The 26,657-nt window shown below is 41.9% G+C and overlaps 4 protein-coding genes and 3 non-coding genes across 11 annotated transcripts in view; 2 read left to right on the top strand and 5 right to left on the bottom strand.

Moving 5' to 3' along the window:
- NEK4 (NIMA related kinase 4) overlaps positions 1-2,456 on the top strand; it is a 48,579-nt gene extending 46,123 nt beyond the window's left edge. Inside the window, exon 15 of one of the 2 annotated variants that reach the window (XM_030306989.2) lies at positions 1,438-2,456. In XM_030306989.2, coding sequence (XP_030162849.1) covers positions 1,438-1,530 — 93 coding nt within the window. In that variant the 3' untranslated portion in view covers positions 1,531-2,456. The remainder of the gene's footprint in view (positions 1-1,437) is intronic. The other variant, XM_030306990.1, reaches the window with a different exon arrangement.
- Positions 2,457-5,487: 3,031 nt separating this feature from the next.
- Positions 5,488-7,376, bottom strand: SPCS1 (signal peptidase complex subunit 1). Its single transcript, XM_030306997.1, has 4 exons — positions 6,979-7,376; positions 6,604-6,663; positions 6,415-6,501; positions 5,488-5,904 (listed from the first exon to the last, which is right to left on the bottom strand). The coding sequence occupies exons 1-4, from the start codon at positions 7,192-7,194 to the stop codon at positions 5,779-5,781; spliced, it is 489 nt and encodes a 162-aa protein (XP_030162857.1). The 5' UTR covers positions 7,195-7,376; the 3' UTR covers positions 5,488-5,778.
- A 363-nt stretch (positions 7,377-7,739) lies between these two features.
- Positions 7,740-20,748, top strand: GLT8D1 (glycosyltransferase 8 domain containing 1). 4 transcript variants are annotated; one of them, XM_030306996.2, is made up of 10 exons: positions 7,740-9,029; positions 12,496-12,549; positions 12,635-12,733; positions 14,591-14,804; positions 17,046-17,163; positions 17,656-17,740; positions 17,928-18,040; positions 18,596-18,762; positions 18,883-18,995; positions 19,164-19,684. In XM_030306996.2, the coding sequence occupies exons 2-10, from the start codon at positions 12,534-12,536 to the stop codon at positions 19,352-19,354; spliced, it is 1,116 nt and encodes a 371-aa protein (XP_030162856.1). In that variant the 5' UTR covers positions 7,740-9,029; positions 12,496-12,533; the 3' UTR covers positions 19,355-19,684. The 4 variants fall into 4 exon arrangements, with proteins under 4 accessions (XP_030162856.1, XP_032448163.1, XP_030162855.1 ...); XM_032592272.1 differs by lacking the exon at positions 7,740-9,029 and adding an exon at positions 9,302-9,935; XM_030306995.1 differs by lacking the exons at positions 7,740-9,029; positions 19,164-19,684 and adding an exon at positions 20,608-20,748 and having other exon boundaries at positions 12,018-12,549.
- Positions 18,604-26,525, bottom strand: GNL3 (G protein nucleolar 3). The gene is made up of 15 exons (XM_030306993.2): positions 26,388-26,525; positions 25,701-25,759; positions 25,227-25,364; positions 24,997-25,110; positions 24,690-24,773; positions 23,576-23,708; positions 22,724-22,836; positions 22,363-22,486; positions 21,862-21,949; positions 21,238-21,412; positions 20,963-21,105; positions 20,743-20,879; positions 20,476-20,657; positions 20,134-20,197; positions 18,604-20,052 (listed from the first exon to the last, which is right to left on the bottom strand). The coding sequence occupies exons 1-15, from the start codon at positions 26,398-26,400 to the stop codon at positions 19,970-19,972; spliced, it is 1,650 nt and encodes a 549-aa protein (XP_030162853.1). The 5' UTR covers positions 26,401-26,525; the 3' UTR covers positions 18,604-19,969.
- On the bottom strand, positions 21,471-21,549 carry LOC115509521. Its single transcript, XR_003967408.1, has one exon. It is a non-coding gene; the product is annotated as a small nucleolar RNA SNORD69 (small nucleolar RNA).
- LOC115509531 lies at positions 22,596-22,677 on the bottom strand. Its single transcript, XR_003967416.1, has one exon. It is a non-coding gene; the product is annotated as a small nucleolar RNA SNORD19B (small nucleolar RNA).
- Positions 23,460-23,536, bottom strand: LOC115509520. Its single transcript, XR_003967407.1, has one exon. It is a non-coding gene; the product is annotated as a small nucleolar RNA SNORD19 (small nucleolar RNA).
- Positions 26,526-26,657: the final 132 nt, after the last annotated feature.

The raw sequence follows: 26,657 nt of genomic DNA, 5'->3' as shown, positions 1-26,657 counted from the left end.
GTTTAGAAAATAATTTTCACCAGTTTCAGTGAGGAGGGGGTCTTCAGAGCTCCTCAAGCCATCATGCCAGATGTGGAACCAATTGGGATTGTATTTGTTATGTCTCATCTAATCTGGGACAGTTAGGACATTTTTGAAGAGTATCGGCCATGTTTTATAAAATGACCCTCCGTTTGGATTTGATGTGTTTCCTGTTAAATAGATTCAGATTCTGTATTTTTGGCAGGAATACCACAAAAGTGATATTGTGTCCTTCTCTGTGCACTGGATAGGAGGTGTGTGACATCTGTTTAACATATTGTTAGGTGTTATTTTAATTCCAGGCATATATTGAGTGTCACATTGTATGTATTTTTTTATTATTAGATTGAAATTTCTGTTTTAATTGGCTATTTGTATTAATTTGTAAATGCCTTTGCTGAATTATCTATGGGATTGATTTTGTTGTTTTACTAATTCTAATGTTCTAATATTACGTGTTTTACTGGTTCTAAGAGCTCTATTTTTTTTTTTTAAATAGGGAAACTCTATGCTGTTTAAAGTTTGATTTCTTGAGAGAGAGTGGGGGAGAGGGACAGAGAGAGAGGGAGAGAGAGAATTCCAAGCAGGCTCCACACTGTCAATGCAGAGCTCAACACAGGGCTCAATCCCACAAACTATGAGATCATGAGCTAAGGTGAAACCAAGAGTCAGATGCTTAACGGACTGAGCCACCTAGGCACCCCCAAGGGCTCTTTATTATATTAATGGTATTAATTCTTTGGCATGTATTTGCAAATTTTCCCCAGTGTATTGTTTGTTCTTTAACATCTCATGACAATTTTTTGACATCTTGAAGTTTCAAATGTTTTTTAAATGATAGCATTTTCCCATGTGGTTTCCACCTCTGGTATCATGCTTAGAAAAGTCCTTCTTGGGACACCTGGGTGGCTTGGTCGGTTGGGCCGCTGACTTCAGCTCAGGTCACGATCTCAGTTTGTGAGTTCAAGGCCCGTGTTGGGCTCTGTGCTGACAGCTTGGAGCCTGGAGCCAGCTTCTGATTCTGTGTCTCCCTCTCTCTCCCCTTCCACCACTCACGCTCTCTCAAAAATAAACATTAAAGGGGCGCCTGGGTGGCGCAGTCGGTTAAGCGTCCGACTTCAGCCAGGTCACGATCTCGCGGTCCGGGAGTTCGAGCCCCGCGTCAGGCTCTGGGCTGATGGCTCAGAGCCTGGAGCCTGTTTCCGATTCTGTGTCTCCCTCTCTCTCTGCCCCTCCCCCGTTCATGCTCTGTCTCTGTCCCAAAAATAAATAAACGTTGAAAAAAAAAATAAACATTAAAAAAAAATTTTTTTTTAAAGAAAAGCCCTTCTCTTTTTTCTTGAAAAGCCTTTCTTCTAAAATTGCAAAAAATATTTTTTCTACTACATACTGATTTTCTTTTTGTTTCTCCACTAGGTACGTTTGCAGGAGCACATGGGTGAAAAATACACAACTTACAGTGTGAAAGCTCGCCAGCTGAAATTTTTTGAAGAAAATGTGAATTTTTGATAATTTATTCTAATCTGCCAGAACTAAAGACCTATTTTCAAAGGTTTTTGGCTTAAACAGAAACAAACCCATAATAATGGCTGGAGGCCATTCAACATCCTTATATCTTTTTTTTTAGCTGGGGAAAAAATGGGATGGAACAGAGTAAAATGAAGCAATGTCACAAAACAAAGGAAAAAAATCTGTGGCTAATCTTACTCTTGATGAGGAAAATCTGTTATAAGACTTTTGTTTGGTTACTGTTTACTGAGCCTTAAACCACCAACTTTATATTTAGAATTTTATTTTTCTAAGGTACTAGTTTGATACGTAAGGGCCATAAAATATTGGATTGGAAGTTTTATATTGCACTATAGTGATAAAAGTAATAGGATAAATAAGTGACATAATATGTCTAGTGATGCGAGTTGTCATTGTTAATAACCTTAGGTAGTAGTTGAAAAATTATTTTTTTAAGAAAATCAATTCATGATTCTGGGAGTAGATATAAAGAATATGTAGTACCTAGTAATTGAGCAGTTCCTTTTTTATATATTGATGGATGTTTAATAAACCTTTTATTTTCATTTAATATGAACCTCATTTAGGATATGCAAGAATTGAAACTAAGAAATAATTTGGCTTTGTAAATCCATGTTTCTGCTGGCTTTTTTTAGAGTAACTTTTCATCAGTGAAAACATTTCTAAAACACGAATTCCTTTTCCAGTTAAGCAATTTGTAAGTGAAGTCCAGCTCCTTTTAGTTATGTTGGACATACTTACCTCCTGAAGTTTGTCTTTTTGTCTGTCAAATTATTGGTTGTCTTCCCATGTTGTAAATGTATGACTGTATATCACATATTTTATTAGTTGTTTAATGAGGAGTAATTCCCATGTGGGAAATAAGTTGTTTTTATAAAATAAAAATCTTAATTAGTAAATTTTCACTTTTGTATTCAAGGGACTTTAAAAATGAATGCTGTTCCGGAAACGTTTTCACTTTTTATAATATAAAGTGTTATCTTACCTTCTTTGAAAATTACACACACATAAAATACTCTAATGAAATGTTCCCTTTCTAGCCACTTAACAGATTTTTAGTTTTTACTCTGTGTCAGGTGCTCTGGCAGAAGCTGGGGATATGGTGGTGAGGAAAACACTTACTCCCTGTCCTTAAGGTGCTCATAGCCTGGTTTCTGAGATCTCTTATTTTCACTTTGAAGGGTTTGTTAGAACTCAACAGTAAAACCATCTCATCCCAGTCCCAGTCTGAGGCAAATCCTTGGCAAACTGTGGGTGGGTCTTTCTGAACTATTCACTGTTTCTTGCATGTTTTATGAATACATCTTTCTGGAGAGACATCAGTTTTAGTTAAGTTTTCTAATTTGTATAATGTACATATTTTCTTAGAATTAAAAAATTCTCCCCCATATGTTATTATTCCCATTCTGTATAGTTTTGTCTAAACATTCATTTTGGTTTTCATCCCAGTATCTTTTGGTTACTCTATGGTTTTTGAGTGCTTAATCATTTTTTATCTTTCTTAAATATAAAACACCTTTAACAGTATGAATTTTCTTCTCATTATACCTTTGACCATATTTCAGACTTTGATATACTTTTGGCAGTTTGTAAATAGCCAGTAATTGTTGTTTTCTCCTTAAGAAATATTCCTTAATTTCCATATACATATTTTCTCATTACCCCCAAAAAGCAGTCCTATGAAAACTTTGGTAAGCTGAAATGGTGAAAAACAGAGTATCTCCCACTCTCTGAAAGTTCTTCACACTTAAGACCTACAGTAGTACCTGTTTTTGCTGAAAGAAATCTGAAGAGGATTTTTGCTTTTATGAAAAAAGCCATTGCTGTAGTAACGTAAGACTTTCAGCAAAGTGAAGTGGCGTGAAACGAGCTTTTGGAAAGTAGGGGATACATGTATTTAGAAAGCCAAAAAAATTCGGGGCACCTGGGTGTCTCAGTCGGTTAAGTGTCCGACTCATGATCTCAGTCAGTAGTGAGACCGAACCCCACATCGGGCTCTGCACGGAGCGTGGAGCCTGCTTACGATTCTCTCCTTCCCTCTCCTGCTGCCCCTTCCCTGCTGGTGCTCACTCACGTCTCTGTCTGGGGGGGCGGGAGTCATTGCAGTGTGGTTACTGAATATGACCTGCGTTAACTTTTACTTCTTGGGATTATTCTTCCTTGTGGCTCAGTAGATGAGCCAGTAGAGGAAACAGTCCAATGGGCATTTAGTAAAGATTGTTATGCACAAACACAATCACTTGCCTTTCTCTATTATTCAAACCTGTAGAAGTCCTGATCAGTAGTTTTGTGATGATGGAAATGTTCTGTATCTGTATTCTGTGACAAGGGAGCCACTGGTCATATATGGCTTTTGAGCTCTTGAAATGTAGCTAGTTTGAAGGACTCCATTTTTAATTTTAGTTTTAATTAAACTTAAGTAGACCAGGTGACTAATGGCAATGCACCTCTGAATCATTCATTAACTATTTACTGAGCACCTACAATGTCTCCCCAACTCTTAGAAGTACTGGGCAAACAGCAGTGAGCAAACAAGATCCCTGTTCCCTCCCATGGAGCTTACATTCTGTGGAGGGGGGGTGGCAACAATGAAAAATATGTAATGTGAGATATATCAGTGCATAGAGGATGGGGCATACCACTTTATTTTGACAGGGCAGTAGGAGATGTTTCTTTATAGTCCCATCCGAGTAGAGACTTGAATGAAAGTGAAGAACAAGTCCTGTGTATCTGAGGGGAAATGTTCCAAGTATAGAGAACAAGTGCAAAAGTCTTCCCTTTCAATATATGCCCACTTATCGACCAAAATCTGAAAGGTAGTATTGGTCTCCTACCCAGTGGTAGCGTTGCCAAACTCTTACGTATGTAAAATTCTTTCTTTATACATTTCATGTCTTATTTAATGTCTAATGATTCAGAACAGCACATTTTGGCAGCTCCAGATGTCTCCCCTTGCCGCATTTCTGATGTTGTTAAGTATGACTTTCTAATTACCTCTCCTTTCTGCTTGCATCCACCTAAGATATCCTTTTCCCTGTTTTCAACCTTTGGGTGTCATCTGGAAAATAGGAGGTAACTTCATTTTTTTTAAGTTTATTTATTTTGAGATGGAGAGAGCCTATGCATGCGGGAGGGGCAGAGAATCCCAAGCAGGCTCCATGCTGTCAGCACGGAGCCAGCCCAACTTGGGGCTCAAACCCATGAACTGTGAGATCATGAGCTGAGCTGAAACCAAGAGTCGTTCACCCAGGCACCCCAAGGTAACTTGATTTTTAACACTATTTGGGAGCTCCTAACTTTTAAATCACATTAATTACTCTTATTTATATGCTTAGTCTTATTTATGTGATCTTAATTTTCTCTCTTTTTTTTTTTTTTTCTTTAAGCTTTCCTGACTTTTGTTTATTAAGGTCATTGTTCTCATTTTTTAAACATGTATTTTATCAAGTCCTGTATCCTGGTACTGAGAAATAGAATATTACCTACAATAACTCTCCCACTTCCATTCTGTACACAAAACCTTTAGAATATTTTTCTGTTCAGTCCTCTGTTAAATTTAAAAAGAATTTAGTTTTTATAGGTTTCCACTTTGCTCCACCTCAAGTAAAGGATGGATTGAAATTTTTCTGCTTAACAACACCCTTATTTTAGTGGTACCAAACTATGACCATCCCACAAATTTACACTAAATTTTTTCATAGGCACTTACTGTTGTCAAGAAAGACATGTATTAGGAACTTACAGCTACAGAAAATAGAAATGGTGCTCAGTCATGTTTTCAGAACCACAAACTTCTAACTCTGGCATTTACTGGTAGGTTCACTTGCACAACAATGGACAAAAGACTCTTTAGACATAGACTAGTGTTGAGTTTTAACTGAAAACCTTAAAACGATTTAACCACTCATAATGAATTATAAAACTCTGACAGTCAAATTGTACTTTTATGAGGCATTTATTCATTATTTTTGTAGACCTGAAAGAAACTTTGCATACTTGTGTTTTCTGCTCTCATTTCAGATAAAGATTATGAAGAGAAGGTCTAAAATAATTATAAGTCAAAAGCCAACGGAGTTAGAAATGAAATATAAAGACAACAAAATGTATACACAGCTGTGCTGGAGGAGCAGCGATGGGTTTCAACTCATGTTTTGGATACGAAAACAATTTAGCTCATCTCATACAAAACGAAAGCAGGTGCAACAGTAAAGCTGAATCATGAAAACCCTAATTATTTTTAGCATGCCTCTTAACTTTTCTTTCCCCTGGTTTCTTGTCTTCGGAGCCTGAATCTTGAACAGGTAACCACTTGAGGGGATGCCGGCGATAAATGGGCCATGGAGGAAGTGTCAACTGAGCCAGAACAGAGGAAATCCGTCAATATTAAACATCAAAAGTTTAAAAGAGCATTACGTGTAATATTCCCAAATAAGTCCTCTATGCTTCTAGAGGTAAAAAAACAACAGCAAAACTGACATTCCAGTGAAAACTCATCCACCCAGATAAGATATTTAAGAATTGCAAACAAGCCTCACCATTTACACATAAGGCTTTAGGAGCTAAAAAGTGAGGAGAGCGCATTGTGAAGACCCTAAGAAATTCCTGCTAGTTTTGACCTTAAGATTACTGCTTGGAGCAGCTGCTGTTAAGAAATGATCTGTATCCTTTTATGCAGCTTACTTTATCTGCCACTTATTTGGTATTCTACTTTTCCAACGATAGATAGCAAGGTGAAACACTGATGGCAAAAAGAGGGAGGTTTTGAAAAGCTGGTGCTGGTTCCCACTACCAGCTCCAACCAAACCAACCCAATTTAGAAAACTTAACTTGCCACTAACATCCAAATACCCACAATCTTCTTACCAAACACGAAAAAGCAAATCCGGCCATAACTATGTACACAGTCCACCCGAACTGTTCAGCCACGTACCCGTAGATAAATCCAACTATCTGGAGACAAACGAAGTACATTAAATACAATCAAGCTGGTTGGGGGGGGGGGGTTGGGGGAGGGGGAGAAGAAAAAGAATACTATGCAAAAACAATACTTACTGCAGAAAAAAGAATAATTCCCTGAAACATCTGTTCAGCTAGCTTCTGCCCCTTGTAATCCTAGAAGCGAAGGAGAGCAAAGCAGGAATTGGTTCCACCACCGAAGAGGTGGTTCCTGCCCTGGCCTCACAGCTTTGGCACCGGGCAACCTCGGCATCAGGGGCCTCCCCAAGGACCGGACAAGAAATGAAATTCTAGGTTTTCCGGAGACCTGAAGCATCCTAACGGCGCAGGGGCAGGGGGCTCCTCGCGGGCGAAGAGAGATGGGGACCCGGGAAGCACAATTCAGGGAAGAGACAAGGGCCGCCGGAGCTGCCAGCTCCAGAGAAGCGTGCGGGGTGGGGGTGGGGGTGGGTCTTGGGGTCTAGCCCTCACCATTTGCGTGGGCAGCGAGCTCAGATGCTCCAGCATGACTAGCTGAGAAAGCTGGCGACAGAGCGAAGGCAGGTGCGACTCAGGGATCGTAGGCGCCGGGGTCGGGTTCCAAGTGCAGGACCGCGGGCCCGCAGAGCCGGGCAATAAGAGGGCCGCGGCCCCGGAAGCGGATGTCTCCCACAGACCCGAACGGCCCGAGGCTCCGCCCTGCACCATCGCTAGGCGACCTGCGCTTTCGGAGCCGGCTGTAGCTCGGCGCACTGCCCGCGAGGGCTGAGGTGGCGACGGTGGCGGTCGAGCAGAGGCATCGCGCGTCCGGGAGGGGTTAGCCGTCAGTAGTGTAATGGCGGGAGCCGCGGCCCCGGCCCTCCAAACTGTCCTCCTCAGCGCCCCCGCGGCCTAACGGCCGCCAGCGCGCGCCGTCTCCATGGCGACCGGCTTTTCTCTGCGAGGACCCGGGCGGTGGGGCTGCCCGGCGCGCCTGTTCGGCGCCACGATTCCGCGGTCGGAGCGGCGGGCGGGTTTCAGGTGTCGGGGCTGCGCCGCGGCCGCGGAGCTAGCAGGCGGGCGGGCTTGGTCCGGAGTGCAGGGGAGGTGGGCGGCCCGGCGGCGGACTGGGCCCCCGGGCCTGCCGCGCGGGCGCTGAGCTGGCGGGGCGGGCCGGGGCCCGGACGGTGGCTCCTCCTCCTCTGGCTGCAGGTAAGGGCGGCCGCGGGGAGCGTCCGAGATGAGCTGCTTACCCCGGCCCTAACCGGGGGTCTCTGGGCCTGGGGGGTGGGGAGGTCCTACGGAGCGTCACACCGCCCTTAGCACCCTTAAGCGTAAGGGGGCCGTATTGACCCCTAGAACTTAGAGGGCAGTACCCCAGGCCACATCGCCCAATAGAAAGGGCATCCTCTCAAAGAGGGGATTCCCCCCCCCCCCCCCCCCGTCCCTTGCACCGAAATGGAGAGATGGCCTCCATTCGGAGAGTCTCCCAGGTTGGCGGTCCAACACGCTCGCCGGCTGCACCGGCCCCTCCCTATAGGGGCCAAGGGTTCGCTTTGCCTCTCTTTCAAAGCTGGTGTCTTATCTCAAAAACTTAGGCCCTCCCTTGTTACCCCCTGAGCGAGATGGGGTGCCCAAGCTTGGGAGAGAAACCTCCCTGGGAAACCTGGGCCTGTGAATCCTAGGTGGCTCTCTGGCCTCTATGCTGTGTTGCGTGTCAGGGTCACAGACAGTGGGATGCTCAGCTTTCCCCGGGCAGGCTGCCGCCCACATTCATACATTCAGCACATTTCGCCGTACCTTTTTCTCTGCCTCGCAGTGGGCCTAGGATACGGCTGTGACCAACCTCAGGTCCTTACCTTCCTAGAGCCCAGAGTGTGTCAAGGGAGACAATGGTGTAACCCTAGAAATAAATGACAGCCAGCTTTATTCTTGGATAGGGAGGGCCAGGAGATGTGGGAGCTCAGGGCAGCTGCATCTTGAAGGGGGCAGGGGGGAGGGGAGGAGAGGCTCCCTCGAGTCCTGAAAGCCAAGTAGGAGTTAGCCAGATGAAGAGGTAGAAGAAAGTGGATGTATATCTTTAGTGCTTTTCCACTTTTCAGCCTGGCAGAGACTTAATAGACTTTCTGTTGTATGTAGAAATTGACATATCCCTCTGTTACACCCTCCCCCTTCCTTTTTAAAAATTTTATTTATTTAGGAAATCTCTACACCCAAAATGGGGCTCAGACTGACAGCCTGGTGTCAAGAGTCGCTTGCTCCTGCAACTGAGCCAACCAGGCACCCCTGTTTTACTCCTTTTTAAATGCACTTTACAACGTGTCAGTTGCTATAAAGGCATTACGGTATTTGAGCTATGAAGATATAAAAAAAGGAAATTGCTTGTGAGGTTCCATTTGAGAGAGATCTCTGCTGGAATCCATGTCGTTCCTTATGTTGAAATGTGTTTTCATGACCATTATCAAAGATTGTGTTCCCTTTCTGAGCTGAGAACCACCAATGCTCCTATTTACAAGATCATTCAACAAATATCACCTGCCCACTACCAGTGGAGGTTTTTGATGGTGAGGATACATCAGTAAACACTTTGTTTCATTGGGGTCTCTGTTCTCATTAGGGCTCACATTCTAGGCCCAGAAGACAGATATAAAGAAACAAAGAAATGAAGGGCACCTGGGTAGCTCAGTTGGTTAAGTGTGCGACTTGGGCTCTGGTCATGATCTCACCATTCCTGAGTTCGAGCCCCGCATCTGGCTCTGTGCTGACAGCTCAGAGCCTGTACCCTGCTTCAGATTCTGTGTCTCCCTCCCTCTCTGCCCCTCCCCTGCTCATGCTCTATCTCTCAAAAATAAACATTAAAAAAATAATAAATGAGAGGATTTCATAATTGAGGAGGGGATGTGGTGAACTTTCCTGATGGCCTCTGAGGAGATGGATAACAGGATAGAAAGATGACCTTGGCCTGAGATACAGTTGTGAGATTGAGTTCCGTATTGGGCTCCTCGCTGGATGTGGAGTTTGCTTGGGATTTTCTCTCTCTTTCTGCCCCTCCCTCTCTCTCTTTCTCTCTCTCAAAATAAACAAACATTTTAAAAAATGACCTTGGGCTTTGGTGACCTCAACAAGATGAGTTTGAATGGAACAGTAGGGACAAAAGTCTGGCCTGGAGGAGGCTAAAAGAAGAGGATGAGGAAGTAGAGCTAGAGGTAAAATTTTTTCAAGCATTTAGAGTGAGGGGAGCAGAAAAATGGGTCCGTGGATCAACTGGGTGAGGGGAGTGGTGTCTTTTTTTTTTTTTAATTAATTAACTGGAAAGATACAAGAGCATGATAATATGCTGATGGGTGTGATCCAGCAGAGAGTGAGTTTGCTGATGTTGCGCCAAGGAAACAAGTAGAGATTAGCTTACAGAGCGTAAGTGGAATGACCTTTCTTGGGACTACATATTAACAAGAAGGAGAGCAGAAAAGGTGGGTACATCTGCCGAGAATGGGTGCTAATGCTGGTAACTAGCAAGTCAAAAAAAAATGGTATTCTTTCTCCCTAAGATTTCTTCAGCCATATTTTTTGGATACGCCTGTCCTGGTTGTGTGTGTGTGTTTTGTGAGTGATTTGGGAATGTGAAGGTTTTATAATTTCTAAACAAAATATTAACTTCCCTAGTGAAAAATTGAATATTGCTGATCAAATTGTTCTTAGCTGTGTACTGTTACAAAAACATAGCCACTATTACACATCCAGGGTCTACATGAGGTTTTGAGAATTCTTTCTAACCACATCAGTGAGTTTCATTACAAGGAGTAGCAATAGGAAAGAAAATATGGATCAGACATACTGCATAATAATTGGCATTTTGCAGAGAGATAACTGTGGAAGTTTTAGAAGCAAATGGTTTCTGCCATGGTAGTTTATTTAAGTACATCAAGTACCTGTCAGGATTGTGATTTTCTTGTGTCTAGCTAATTACCTCTCAATCGACATACTCTCTGTAAGTAACTTACTGGACGTTGTTGAGCTAAAACACTGTCCCTTGTATCATTAAGTTAAATGAGATTTATTCGAGTGAGATAGTTCTCTTCATTTGTGGTGGAAATTGGCTCCAAGCAGGCAGATGTTAGAGTTTTGTCTGCGGGGCTCCTGGTCAGCCAGTTTCTGTAGGTAAGGCTCAGCCCACCATGTGAAAAGCACACAGTGTATATAATGACGTGCATTCTTTAGAGAAGTTCACTGGTATAATGTACTTTATATATACTGCTCTAGAAAGAAATGGGAGAGAGGGAGAGAGTGTGTGTGTATGTATTTTAGATTGTTCTTTGGGAGTCTGAATTATTTTCTCCCCAGTTTGTAGTCTAATCTGTGATTCTCAGTTCTTAAAACAACCCTTCAATAGATTTCTTTTTTTTCCTCTTTTTTTCAAAGGTCTTGAGAAATCAAGTGCCTGATAGGCACACACTTAAGATGAAATTAATTCAAACTTACTTTTATTTAATTATTTAAATTTTTTGTATTAAAAAAAATTTTTTTTAATGTTTATTCATTTTTGAGAGACAGAGTGCAAGTGGAGGAGGGGCAGAGAGAGAGGGAGACACAGAATCCAAAGCAGGATCCAGGCTCTGAGCTGTCAGCACAGAGCCCGACATGGGGCTTGAACCCCCATGAGCTGTAAGATCATGACCTGAGCTGAAGTCAGATGCTTAACCAATTGAGCCACCCAGGCACCACTACTTTGATGTAGAAATATGCTATAATTCAGGGTGCGTTGTGAAGTTAGTAGCCTTATGTAAATGTTAGATGCTTCCAAGGGGGAAGATGAAGTAGAAAATGGTAAATGTCTCAAAGGTAGGATTATAATACCCTGGTTGCATAAACCTGTTTTTATAAGGAAACGTTACCCAGAGATTGTTGTAGAAATCTCATCATTTAATTTTGTTCCACACACAATCTCATTTTCATTGAATGATCATTATTATTATTTTACAGTTTTCTTTTTTATTTATTTTTTAAGTAATCTTTACACTCATTGCAGGGCTTGAACTCACAATCCCATGCTCTTCTGACAGAGCCAGCCAGGCTTTTAATCTTTTTTTAAGTGAAGGCATCAGATGAGCTGAGGAGCACAAGCCACAGGCAGAGTGACAGTATTGGACACCACTTTAGGAAGAGATGAGTAGTTAACCAACAGAAATGAAACCCTGGAAAGAAGCTCATTTTTCTTTTAGGGGATTTTTAATTTTTGAGAACAGCAGTCTCAAATTTTGACGGCAAAATTGGGTTTTGTGCATTTTTGTAATTATGTTTCTTTTTTTTCTTTTTTTTTTTTTTTCAACGTTTATTCATTTTTGGGACAGAGAGAGACAGAGCATGAACGGGGGAGGGGCAGAGAGAGAGGGAGACACAGAATCGGAAACAGGCTCCAGGCTCCGAGCCATCAGCCCAGAGCCCGACGCGGGGCTCGAACTCACGGACCGCGAGATCGCGACCTGGCTGAAGTCGGACGCTTAACCGACTGCGCCACCCAGGCGCCCCGTAATTATGTTTCTTTAAATGAATTTCTCTTTAAATGAAATTTTGTTTTAAATGAAGTTGGAAAATTTTTTCTCTTTAATTCCAGTTAAAGCTGAATGGGATACAACTCAGAACAGGGACGTTTTGTGCCAGTGAGGCCGACCTCAGGCTATAGACAACAGAGTCCATGTCTAATTTAACTAGAAATTTCACCTGGAGAACATTTCCATAGTGGTTAGACCTCAAGTAGTCCTCTTGGTAGAATTTATTTTGCTTTTCATCTGGTGACATTTAACATACAAGGCTATCTATTTCTCCCAGGTTATTTGCAAGTATTTTATTATCATGACAACTATATAAAATTCAGATCCCAAATTGGGTTCTTGGAGACTATTAATTCAGAATGAGCTTCTGGCAGAAAATACTTGTATGCATTTCTTGTTTCTACCTAAATAAAATGCTGAGGGATTTCGATGGCCATTCTCATGTACCTGCTGACTTTGGGGGCTTGTTTTTGTTTTGTAGGGTTAAAAACTAATATTTATATAAGACAGAAGAGAAAGATGTCATTCCGTAAAGGTATGCTCTTTCTACAAATTTTCTTGTTTTTATAGCTGCTCAAAAGGTAAAGAGATGTAATGCAGGCTTTTCCTCTTTGTTTCAGTAAACATCATCGTCCTGGTCCTGGTTGTTGTTCTCTTCCTACTGGTTTTGCACCATAACTTTCTCGGCCTGAGCAGTTTGCTAAGGAATGAGGTTTCAGGTATGGGAACCCTTACTAATGTTTTGGCATTTGTTGAGGACCCAGGGTTCCCTGTGTCCCACATCCTAAAAGTTATAACACTAGGCTAAAGGAAGATAAAGTTTTCTTCTTGTCCTTACAAAAGCTGCTAGGAAAAGGTAGTGGTGCTCCTTGTGTTCTTATAGCCCCACCCCCACCTCCCTGTTGTGGAGATTTGCTAAGGGTTTGATCTTACCGCAGACCCCTTTTCACCAAAGCAGAGGCCTTAGGGGAACTGTCTGCTCCTTGCAGCAGGGGAGGGCTTCAGAAGGTGGGGACAGGTATGTGAAGCTTCTACTTGATGCCTGCCCTGTTTACTGGTGTCATTGGGCTCCTTTCCTTCATCTGTTCTTTCCTTTAACGTGTGGAACAGTAGTACTGGGACCATAGTAGTAACACAAAACCAGAAAGCCTTATTAACTGATGTAAAAAATCACTTTATTGCATAATTCCATTGCTCTACTGCAATATTGGGAGGTTTCAGGATGTTTGTCAAAAATCATTTTGCGGTTGCTACCCACCCTAGTTGACCAGAACAAGAAAAGATGAATAGTTTTTGCCTGACCTTCACAGAGTGCTCTGAAATAACAGTATGTATTTACATATGTACATACAACATACATTAAGCAAGTAAGTATGATATGTATAATGTATGCATAATGTATGCTCTTGGTGGGAACATTTAGAAAAAGGAAAACAGCATTCAGGCTCCACGAGAATACTTTGTTCACTGCTTTATCTCCTATGTAGTTGGATGATGGCTAGTACACAGGAGGTGCTCAATAAATTTTCATTGAAAATTATTTCATTGCCTAGATACAGCTATTACTAAAATTTTGGCTTAGTACCTTCCTGCCTTTTTTTTTCTGTGTATGTATTTTTTCTGTCATGAGATTATGTAATATATAAACTGCAATGACCTGTTTTTCCATGTGATTATATCTGAAGCAAGTCACCGTGATGGTAGATATTCTTCATATATAATTTTAATGCCACATAGTTTGTTTTTCACAAGAAAAATAGTCTTGGAACAATGTGACTCAGCCTTTTTTTGATGGCATCCCCACAGTAAGAAACATGTTATAGATAGCACCCAAATATACATGTGTATTTGCTTATTGTCCATCTACCCTTCGTGGTGGTAGAGATTTGTGTTTTACTTATGGCTATGACCCCAATGCCTAGCACATATTAGATGCTCAGTGTCCAATGAATGTAAATGAATGAATATATATTGTAAAGGGCAAAAAGGAATGTTTACAAAACAGTACTTAGAATTGCTGTGTGTGGTGTGTGGTCTGATACTTTTCTGATTTGGTGCTCTGTTCCAATTCAGGAATTGCTTTTCTACTCAAATTCTGATTGTGACCCACTAAATTGATTTCATGCCTATTTATGGGACATAGTTCATGGTTTGACAAAAAATGGTTTAGTCGGTTTCTAGGTTTTCACAATTATAAACACACTTGTGACTTTGGATTACCTCTCAGATTTGTACTTAAGAGAGGCAAGGGGAATTACTGGGTCAGAGATCATGTACCTGTTTAAGGTTCTTGATACAAATTGCTAAAAAGACATTCTGGAAAGATTCTATTGTATTCCCACCAGTAATGTATCAGAATTCAGTCCACCAATATTTTTTTTAATGTTTCTACTTTTCCAAAAGCCTTGTCACACATAGGAAAACACAGAGTTTCTGGGCTATATGCCTCATGTTGTAATGGGGGGAGAATGAAGTAAGTATAATCCTCACCTTACCTCTTATCATGTCTTGGGCTCTAGATCAAGAGCTTATGAGGTTTTGTATCACAATACTTTCCTTGTGTGTGTTCTTTGCAGATTCAGGAATTGTGGGGTTTCAGCCCATAGACTTTGTCCCAAATGTTCCCCGACAAGCTGTAGACGGGAGACAAGAGGAGATTCCTGTGGTCATCGCTGCATCTGAAGATAGGCTCGGGGGGGCCATTGCAGCCATAAACAGCATTCAGCACAACACTCGCTCCAATGTGATGTTTTACATTGTTACGCTCAATGGTACAGCAGACCATCTCCGGTGAGCTCTGCTTGCCTGATGATTCTGCTTCTAGAGGATGCTCTAGAACAGGCCAGCTGCCAATCCAGGAATGTTTTTTTCCATATGTGTATACTTCTTCTATACAGTTGAGATCATACCACATAAAAACTGCACATGAGAGGTTTTTCCATGTGATTGTATCATAAACACATCCCTGTGGTAGGAGAAAGAATATAAGGAATTTGTACCAAGATGTAAATTAATTTAGTCATACACACATTATTAAATCAAGGGTTTTTTTAGTAATAATTTCTCAGTGAAGGAAGCAATATGTTGATTTACATTCTGTTACAAGTTCCTTATCTCATGGACACACCCTGAGTAGTTAGTTCTAGAGTGGGATGGTTCAGGGGAACGATGGCAAGGTGGTGTGGTGAAGTGAGCATATATATAGACGAGAATCCGAATCCTGGCCCAGTGATTGGGGAGAATTACTTAACCCCTGGGAGCCCATTTCCTCATCTCTAAGTATGGGGTGAAAATGTCCAACTTAGAGGATTACTGTGTTCAAAATGAGAATATATAAAAAAACATTAAGAACATAATAGTCAGTAAACGTTCCTTACTGTAATTGTGATTAATCAAAGAATCCTAATCTGATAAAGTCATCCAGATCTTGAAAATGCTCTGAATTCAGATTTATGATATTCAAAGAAACATCTTATTTAATAGGCTAACAGTTGTCACTGTTCTAAAACATTTCTGTCCTTGTGACTTTCTCCATGGTTCCTGTTTAGTTTGTGAAAGTTGTTATTTTTCCTATATTTTAAGGACTCCAAGGGGCGCTTGGGTGGCTCAGTTTGTTGAGCGTCTGACTTTGGCTCAGGTCACAATCTCGTGGCTCGTGGGTTCAAGCCCTGCCTCTGGCTCTGTGCTAACAGCTCAGAGCCTGGAGCCTGCTTTAGATTTTGGGTCTCCCTCTCTCTCTCTGCCCCTCCCTTGCTCATGCTCTGTCTCTCTCGGTCTCAAAAATAAACTTTAAAAAAGTAAATAAAAACTCCAAAACCATCTAAAATAATGTAGAAATACCGCACTAACGGAGACTACAGGAAAAATGTGCAGTCATTTACAGAACACAGACTTTCTTAGAGATAGTACCTTAGACACTGGTGGAGGAATTACTTAAGTCATTACAGTGAATTAAGGAGTCTAAAAGAACAGGCTACCAGTTTTGTCAACAATTAGCTTTCACTGCCATCATATTTTGACTTATTTTCTTCACCACGTATTTGGAGAAACAAGAGGTGATTGGTCCGTGTGATGATGGGATGTTCTCAACTGGTTTCTCTCCAGCACTGACCCTGAATGTGAGCCTGGTGGGAGCACTCTCCATCACCACAGAATCTTGGTTCAGGCAGGGAGTTTGATGGGCATACCTTCACTTAGATGAGGAAACCAAGGCTCGTAGAAGAGGTGAAGACATCTATATGGTCCCCAGGGTTTCTCCTAAACTACATTATGCCCTGATTGGAAGACAGAGTAGGCTGTAGTTTGGGGACATAGTTACTTATTTAAAAAATTTTTTTGTTTATTTTTGAAAGAGCACACGTGCACACATGTGCGGGAGGGGCAGAAAGTGAGGGAGACACAGAATCTGAAGTGGGCTCCAAGCTCTGAGCTCTTAGCACACCTAACGAACCATGACGTGAGATTGTGACCTGAGCTGAAGTTGGACACTTAACTGACTGAGCCACCCAGGAGTTCCTGGGGACATGGTTATTTAAAAATTTTTCTTTGGGGCGCCTGGGTGGCGCAGTCGGTTAAGCGTCCGACTTCAGCCAGGTCACGATCTCGTAGTCTGTGAGTTCGAGCCCCGCGTCGGGCTCTGGGCTGATGGCTCAGAGCCTGGAGCCTGTTTCCGATTCTGTGTCTCCTTCTCTCTCTGCCCCTCCCCCGTTCATGCTCTGTCTCTCTCTGTCCCAAAAATAAATAAACGTTGAAAAAAAAAATTTAAAAAAAAAAAAAATAAAAATTTTTCTTTAATGTTTATCTATTTTTGAGAGGGTGCAAGTAGGGGAGGGGCAGAGAGAGAGACACACACGCAGAATCCAAAGCAGGCACCAGGCTCCGAGCTGTGAGCACGGAGCCCAATGTGGTGCTTGAACCCATCAACCGCAAGATCATGACCTGAGCCAAAGTTGGATGCTTAACCGACTGAGCCACCCAGGCGCCCCAAGGACATGGTTATTTAAAACAAATTTGGTGCTTTATTTTCATCAGGTCCTGGCTCAGCAGCAGTACCTTGAAAAGCATCAGGTACAAAATTGTGGATTTTGACACTAAACTTTTGGAAGGGAAAGTCAAGGAGGATCCTGACCAGGGGGAATCCATAAAACCAGTGAGTTCCATACATCCTTGTTTGTACTTGGAGTTTGGTGGACTCGAACACAGGTTTGAACTGCATGGGTCCACCTATACGCAGATTTTTTTTCGATACAGTACTATAAATGTTCTTACGATTTTAACATTTTTCCCTAGCTTACGTTATTCTAATACAGCATTATAGTATGTATACCAGATGTATGGACTGTTATAGGTAAGGTCAACAGTAGGCTATTAAGTTTTGGGAGAGTCAGAAGTTGTATGTGGATTTTTGTGCAGGGGGCCATTGCCCCTAAACCCCAAGTTCTTCAGGAGTCCACTGTGTTAGGAAGTGACTGGAATACTTGGGTAACTGGGTATGGTTCCCTGGGGATCAAGGTTGGGCAGTTCTGAGAGACCTTTAGCTGTCTTCTCCTGCATGGGTACTGAGAGCACTCTGGGAGTTTCTAACAAAGGCATAGTCACTGATGAACCCTGTGCCAATGGCTCTTTCTTTTTCCTTTCCCAGTTAACCTTTGCAAGGTTCTACTTGCCGATTCTGGTTCCCAGTGCAAAGAAGGCCATATATATGGATGATGATGTAATTGTGCAAGGTACCAAAGACTGTCACCATTAGTGCTGTTCTCTATCCAGAGTGTGGGTGGTAGCAATTGTTTTATTTATGGTATCTTATAAAAGGTCATCCTAAGTGGGAGGAATGGGCATCTTGAGGCAACTCAAAGTGTAAATCTTAAAAGAAAAAAAAAAGTAAATCTAAATCTTACACCTTGTCTGTTTCAGGGGATATTCTTACCCTTTACAATACACCACTGAAGCCAGGGCATGCAGCTGCATTTTCAGAAGATTGTGACTCAGCCTCTACCAAAGTTGTCATCCGTGGAGCAGGGAACCAGGTAAAGTACTTATTCAAGATCTTACATAGACACGCCACTCTCTATACTGCAGGGTAATGGGGAGAGGCAGCAAAATCAAGGGGCCCTTTACTTTTGCTACATTTTCCATTCCCCAGTTCATCCCCAAATTCAAGGCCGCTTTTCTGTGGATTGGTTCATGATTTTAACAACCTGATTCTCCTTGAACATCTGGCTTAGTATGTTTATTCTAGGTTCCTATTGTTAATTTGGAATCCAAAATGTCACTGTTTTGTTAAAAATGTTTATTGGAGAGGGGGAAGAGAGAGCATGGGCACATGTGTGCAGGAAGGGCAGGGAGAGAGAGAGAGAGCATCCCAAGCAGGCTCCGTATGACCTGAACCAAGATCAAGAGTTGGATGCTTAACTGACCAAGCCACCCAGGCATCCCCCAAATGTCACTTTTCATTGCTTTACAGAGCCCCTTTGCTAATAATCTGAGTAGTTTAATAAGCAGGTTTTTTTTTTAACTGGCTATCAGTTACATCTATTCTGTTTGAAGCAATAAACCTACTATATATCCCATTTGTGTTTTAGTATAATTACATTGGCTATCTTGACTATAAAAAAGAAAGAATTCGTAAACTTTCCATGAAAGCCAGCACCTGCTCATTTAATCCTGGAGTTTTTGTTGCAAACTTGACAGAATGGAAAAGACAGAATATAACCAACCAGCTGGAAAAATGGATGAAACTCAATGTAGAGTAAGTATATATAGCTGACCATGCTGTAAAGATGCTTATTTCAACCTGGGTGGTCTTGTTGAAGAGGAATTTTTAAGGATTCTCCACTAACAGTTTACATTTGTCATTTGTCCCCCCAAGAGAGGGACTGTACAGCAGAACACTGGCTGGCAGCACCACAACACCACCTCTGTTGATCGTATTTTATCAACAGCACTCTACAATTGACCCCATGTGGAATGTCCGCCACCTCGGTAAGTTGAAAAAATTAACCAAAGGCCTAACTAATAAAGAATTTAAGTGTCTTTCCTCAGGGATGGGATATATCCAGTTCCCTTTAAGTTTTCTGGAGTTTGATGTAGCATTCTTATTTCTGACTAGTACTAGGTACAATCATTTGGCTCTTTTTTTCTCAATGTAAGGTTCCAGTGCTGGAAAACGATATTCACCCCAGTTTGTAAAGGCTGCCAAGTTACTTCATTGGAATGGTCACTTTAAGCCATGGGGAAGAACTGCTTCCTATTCTGATGTCTGGGAAAAATGGTATATTCCAGACCCCACAGGCAAATTCAGCCTAATCCGAAGACATATGGAGATCTCAAATACAAAATAAAACATAATTTATGCTATAAGCATTTCTCAGGAAATCCTGGAAGACAGTATGTGTGGGAATTAACAGTTGCAAGGCTTCAATGCCTATCTGCAGCAACCCATGGAAAGAGGGACATTTCAGCTGGGTAAAGAGGATGAACTACCCTGTTTAGCAGTCAGCTTCCCAGATAGGCTATAAATGTCTCCATCTGCCTTACCAAATGTTTGCTTACTGCCATACTGAAGGACTGACAGGGATGGTACGGCTAGTTCAACACTACTGCTTGGTTTTAATTTTGTAATATTAACCTGTGGTCTGATCTGTTAATAAAGTGAAACCTACATTTTTCAATAGGTGTCTGATGGTTTGCTTCCAGGTGATTAAGTATACTTCTACCCAGTTGTTAAGAAAGCGGTGCTGCTATAGAATTCAGACACTTTAGAATTGCCTCATTTTTAAAGAATGAGTGTACTATGATATATATTTACAAAATTTACACAGCTCATGGCATACAGCAACAAACTATACATCACACACAATAGAACAGCTCAGCAGTCTGCTCAAAATGTAAAAAAAAAAACAAACAAAAAAAACCCCCACAAAACCCAACAAACACCTTCTAAAAAGACAAGGTTGTTACACATAGTCTGTACTGAAGTCATAAGCATCATCTTCCTCTTCAGTCATTTTATCTGAGATGTAAGATTGTGCTGACTCATCTATATTGGAGAAAAGAAAAGTTAAGGTTAAAATTCCATACCATGCCGCTTTGTTATTGGTAAATCCCTCCCCCAACCCACCTGCTTGAGACTCCTCAGGCAGTGCCCACGTCTCTTCTGCCGGGACCATGGCTAAGCTCTCTTCCTGTGGGACAAAGAAACAGTGCAAGATTAGTAACCCTTGTCTGCTCAATCTAACTGCACATCTGGAAAGACTCTGAAGGTACTTGTAACAAGACACACAAAATTAAGACTAATGATTGCAAACCTTAAATACTAAATCTTAGGTTTTTTTCTTGGTTTTTTTTTTGTAGTCTATCATGAACTGTTTAATTTCTACTTTCATCCCTTTCCCATTTGTTAAACATTATTAATGATAAAAAATGCACTCAAGCTTAAGCAACTTGTGTGCAACATACTTACATCAGCTTCTTTATCAACACTTTCCTGGTCACTGTCAAGGTCGTTGTGGTCCTCCCCCTCCTCCGGCTGTTTCTCTTTCTGTCTTGGCAGTTCTTCAGGAATGTCCTTTTCTTCTATTATTCCATTTGTTAGACCTGAAGACTGGAAAAGGATGCTCCTGGCTGAACGAGGGCCCCTGATGCCTAGGGAAGGAACATAGCCCATGTAAACAGAGACCTTTTACTGCCCTGTCAGCCAATGAAGAGAGCAAACACAAGCCTTGCTTACTGTGTATGCTGTGTGCATTGTTCTTTTCCAATTCTTCCAGATTAAAGCCCTGTTTCATGTCTGTCATGATGCCCTCATTAAAATGTGGAGAAGGAGTCCAGGATGTAGGGGGATGGCAATAGTAACCTAAGGAGGCACTAGTATTAAAAACAAGATTTGTCAAAAACCAGTGGTCTTCATTCCATGTGGTCCTCAAAATGCCAAGAGAAAGGAGTCTTACCCTGTCCACTCAGACCACATCAGTTTGGCTGCACCTTCTACATTTGGGCTTCCACCTTTTTGGTGCAGTCCTCTTCTCTGAGCAAGCAATGTAAAAAATTCCAGAGGATTCTTAAAGTCTGGGACAGTAAATTTCAGTACTACCTTAAAAAAAAAAAAAAAAGGAAAACTGAAAATGTCATTCATCTGATACAGTGTAAAAAGCCTTGAAAAATCTCCCACTTAAATGCTTATGATGAAAGAGAAAATGGAGCTCAAGGGAAGAGGTTCTTATACCTGTCGAGCATCAGCCTGGGACAAGATGGCGCTAGCGGCCTCTACTGGTTTCACCATTTCAATACTCGCTGGACTCCTCAGAGCAAGTGTGCTGGCAGAGTTAAGCGGAGACACGATGCAGCTTGGACTGTCTATGACTGTGATCTGTTTGTCCAAGGTGACAACCTGCATGCACCTAGAACAAGAGGGATGGTAACTGATGGGAGCACTGGTTTACCTGAAGGATGAGAGACAACACGAAGCTCAGGGTTGGATTGAACAAACTCAGCACACAGTCTGTCAGATCCAGTTTATCATCATTTGCTTCGTGTTTTATCTGAAACCCTAACGGTGCTCCATCTACTTCTAAAAAGAAACACTACGTTATAGCCTATATGTTGACCTAAATGCATGCTGTTTCCTCTGCCATAAAGATTTCCCCTCCCCTCAATCTATTTGCTTGTCTTTCAAACTAGATGTGAGCTATTCCACTCGAATTCATTCTTCCCTAAACCTAGCACTAACCTAACCCTGTTCCTTTCACTGACACCTCTAAAGAAAGAATGGTCTTCCTTAAGCTATTGAAAACAAAATATTGACTCATCTATGATAAAATATTACAATTATGTAAGAACTCACTTTTACCTTGTCAGCCCCATGGATACACCAACATTACATATCCGTTCTTGTTTCAAGCTGTTGATGATGCTGCTTTTCCCCACATTTGGGAAACCTACAAATGGGAAATCCACAGAACAAAAGGCATCATGTAATTGGTAATTACCAAATTTCCACTGCCTTATTTTAGGTTTGCCTGATGTTTAGAGCAAGATCAGAGTTGGATCTGAGTGTCTTCATTTCAACACTAAGACGAATCTTAGCATCTTCATTTCTTGCACAAGAAATCAAGGGTAGGAGGATTAATTCAAATCAACTAGGGAGCTTTCAGAAGCCAACTTCCTACAGTGCACATCTGGCAAAAGACTGAAATAGGCAGCAATTAACGTTTCTTTGTGTGTATCTGAAATGGGCAAGAAGCTAATGTTTGAACAAGCCCTTTATTAAGCACCAACCCCACACAGTTAACATGGAAAAATTCTTGGCACTTAAGAGATAATACGTAAGATGTGTTGAACTGAAACTCACCAATTACTCCAACCCGAATGGCTTTGCCGTAAGTCTCCTGAAAACTTCTAAGAAGCTTCCAAAGGCCTTCTTTCCCAACACAGACTTCATTTTTGAATGGAGCTCTCTTCTTTAACTTCAAATGCTAAATAAAATTCCAAGTTAAGTTTCTTCTGATAACTCACCAGATAAAACCCAAGCAATCTGGTTCCAGAACCCAGCTATTAAAATCACACTATTATCTTTCAGATTATCTCTGGATGAAATCAGAGTTGGATCTTATGAGTTCTCATTTTTTAATCAAGATTTTGTACACTCATCATATTTCAGCCATCCGAAATCTGAAAGAACCATACTTCCCACCACTAACAGTGAAGAGTACCTTGATTATCTTGCCCTTGTCCTTCAGATTTGTTGAGGCTCTGAATACCACTGTTGGTAATTCCTTCTTCAAATAATTTAGCCAGTTCTCCAAATTCTCCTTTGGTACCAAATCTAATAGGAATTAGGAATAAGACACATACTCCAATTTGGTAATTTTGTTGATAGGAACATGCACTATCTGATAAACTGGATTTTACTCTGGTTTGTCTCTTCAGTTTTTTCAAAAAGATTTAAGTGGAAGATGGGGAGAGGGTAAGCTCCCCACTATGTTGCCCTTATCTCAACAGATTTTGGTATCTATACCTCTGTATTTCTTCAATTCTCCTCTACTACTCACCCTTTCAGAATTAAGTCAACCTGTAGATCATTACCCTACAACTCTAGGGCTATGTTTCCAAAATTTACTCTCACATATCAGCCATGTTTACTGGCCCCAGCAGTAACTGTGGATCCCAATATTACTTTCTGCTTCCCAAGTTTCTGTTCTGGGTTTTCCTGGCCCTGATGCTCAAACCCGTACGTACCTGCACTTCACATAAATACTGTCATACTGCCATCTCTTCCTATGTGAAATATACTGCACAGTAAGCTATGTACAGAAGCTTACACTCTTGAATAAAACAAAGTGCTAACTAATGAATGTCAAAAAGAAAGTTGAAACCAACTGATCTGTTATAGAAAATACCTCCACCCCATTGCCCAGCACTGTCTTTGGCAACAAGACCATATGCACTGGCTTTACTGAGATCAGAGTTGGATCTTAACAGTCTTCAGTAAAAATCAGACTGCTCACATGTTTTCCTCATACCTCACTAGTGCATATGGAACATAAAACATCCCTTTTGCTCACCTGATTTATTTAATACAAGTACCAGCTTTTTCTGTCCACCCTGGACAATGGCCTCTTCTACCTGGGGACACCTGCAACCAAGAGGATCTCTGGCATCCAACACCTCCAGCACAACATCTGAGGCTTCAATCACCTGTCAAGGCAGAAACTATCAGAGGAGCATCCCTTACTCTGGCAACACCCTCCATACAAGTATACTGGCGTTTTCCACTTTGCAACTCAAAGTTGGATCTTTTGTCTTCACTTTGGCATGAAGGATGTTCACATATTTCTCATAGGAAAGTGAAACACAAGTTTGCTTGGCAGCCTCTGGTCTCTCATCAAAGTGGAAATACCCCACTGTCTTGAACATACTACCCTCCCATAGTGAATTATGTAGTTTGATAGGCCCCTGTGGCCCTGCCAAGACTGCTGAGCAGCAGTCATGTTCTATTCACAGAGGGGAGTGAGCTTAGGAAAACGGGCATTGGGGATGGGAGTTCTGGGGAGCAGCTATGCCAAGACACTCCCTTGACCTCCTTCACTTAGGAGGTCACACAATACTTCCAACAAGAGTATTTTAGAGACTTTTTCCACACTGCTTGCTATAATGTATTTTTCTCTATTAAGTTTTATTTTTGAGAGTGCAAGTGCCCACATGTTGGGGGAGGGGCAGAGAGAGAGGGAGAGAGAAAAATCCTAAGCAGGCTCCATGCTAACAGCATGGATGTGGGACTCGATCGCACAAACCACGAGATCATGACCTGAGCTGAAACAACCATGGATGCTTAACTGAATGAGTCACCTAAGCACCCCATGTTTTACTCTATTTTAAAATGTGCTATATCATCATGTTACTTTAACACAAAGTACCACTTTTGTAAATCATGCTCATAGGAAACTGTTCCTGTGCAAAAAATTTAAAACACAAGAATATTTCCTTTAGCTAAACAGAAAAGGCTCTAAATAGAATAAGCCACAATAAACAAATAGGATAAGCCAACTTTCTGAAAAATTTTTCTAGCTCAAGTGAATTCCACTTCCACCTTTTCAGGGTTGGTAACAGGAAAAAAGAATGACTCTAGTCTTTTCCAACCTCATTATCATTTTTACACACTAGCCTAGACTAAAATACCTTTTTAAGTTCCTGACAATACAACTTCTTTGGATTCTGTTTGCCTGCCTTGGCTTTGTTCTTAGCTTTACGCTGCCCAAATTCCTACAAGATAAAAAAACAAAGGAAAAACACAAAATTAGCAGTTCAGTTGTAACGTCTTTCTCCACTTTCCATGGATAATTAGGAGCACTGCAATTGTTATTTCTATAGGTAAAACAGAGTGAGAATGGTCTTTTTCTGCCCAGGAGGTACAACAGCCCCTGCCCTAAGTCTGTACTTTTGCTTCTACAATAGAACTCTCATTCACAAAGACACTTGATCATACCTCGTTCACAGGTTCCAAGTTAGATGCCTTAACACCAGGGTTAGTTTCAAGTTTCCTTTTCTTTTCCTGTTCTTTCTGCCTATCGAGTTTCTGCTGCTGTTTTAGTTCTTCAAGCTGTATCCAAGTCATAAGAGAAAAGGATGAGCCAAAGCAACTTGGTATTACTTTACTTTCAAAAAATACACATACCCACACATCACTTGTTCAAAGTTTCAGCTAACATATCTTACTCGCTGTTTCCTTAGCTCAGCTTCCCGAAGAAGAGCCTCTTTAAAGGGAGCACTGTTTGGAACTCCTGGGTCTTTTCTAGGCTTTTTGCGACCCTGTTTTTTGGCCTCCTTCCTCAATTTTCGATGGTGCTCTCGAACCTATCATAATAAAAATTTTTATTAGTTTATGAAATTTACTAGCCAATCTGGCTAAAGTTAGTTATGCCTGTAAAATAACCTAGAAAAGCTGTAGCAAAAAAAAAATGTCACCAGAAGATTCTCTGCAAGGGTTAACAGACTTTCTTATCACCAAATTACTGCACTTTCCCACAGCCATATTCCTGATGCCTAAGAACTTGTACCCATGGACAGTCTATTTAACTTCAGTTTCATGAGGTGAAATCCTATTAATCCAGACCTCCTAGTGGAGGAGAGGTGGAGCAGAAATCACGTTAGGATTATATTTAATACAGTTCTCCTAAGCACTGGACTTACCTTTTTTTGGATTTTATACCGCTTATGGCAGGTCATGCGTTTACTTGCTTTCTTTAACTCTACAAAGAAACCGGTCACAAAAGGATTAGACACAAATGATCAATTTGTTTCGTTTTTAGTGACTGTGCTCTAGAATCCTATCCCTTTTCCTATTAAGTAGTTAATTAACTCTCAAACTTAATTTAAGTATCATATGTGGCGGATAATAAACATACACCACTCTAAAATCCCAGAGAAGTAGACTCAACAGGTCCGGAGCAGAGCCCAGCTTCCTTGCTCCCACTCTTCTCATCTAGACGGGTTGCGCACAGGAGCACATGAGACCCCAAACAGCAGCCACTTCTGGTCAAACACCATGAATTACAAGTTAGGAGCAAACAGTGGGTTTCAGAGGCGGCTCCCGGACCTCACCAGGGCCAGACTGAACGTGGTCATGGAAGGGAAAACGCCGGGCCCGAAACATGGTTCAGACTCAGTTTCCTTGCCTAGTCTCCACTTTTGTCTTCGTTTCGTACAACAGAACAGGCCCACGGTTAACGTGGGGCCTTCCCACTCTTGGTTCTACTACCAGGGACCAGCGCGACGGCCTACGCGCAGGCTCTCCCATTCCCGCAGAAGAGCGCCCTGGTGGTGCATCGGCCAACAGAGACAGAAGCCCCTCCATACTCGTTTCCCGACCCCACTCACTCGGTCGCTTCATCCTGGTAGTGGGAAAGGTAGCAGCGGCAGAAGCTACAACGCGCCTCCGACACAGCCACGTGTGAACTGCGGACAAGCGCGAGCAACACGCACTGACGCTACCGCCGTAAACAGCGCCGCCGTCCGCCCGCGTGCGCGCGCACGCAGTGTCGTGCGGAGCCGGGTTCGCTTGGCGGCCGCGGGACTGGTTTTGCGGCGGCACCGGGAGGGGTGAGGGTGGTGAGGGCGGCGGGTGCTGGAGCGACGGCAGCGGCCGCA

The sequence above is a fragment of the Lynx canadensis genome, chromosome A2 (assembly GCF_007474595.2).
Source record: "Lynx canadensis isolate LIC74 chromosome A2, mLynCan4.pri.v2, whole genome shotgun sequence".
Lineage (NCBI taxonomy): Eukaryota > Metazoa > Chordata > Mammalia > Carnivora > Felidae > Lynx > Lynx canadensis.
Note: the sequence above shows the minus strand (reverse complement) of the source record. Positions and strands in the feature narration are given on the sequence as shown.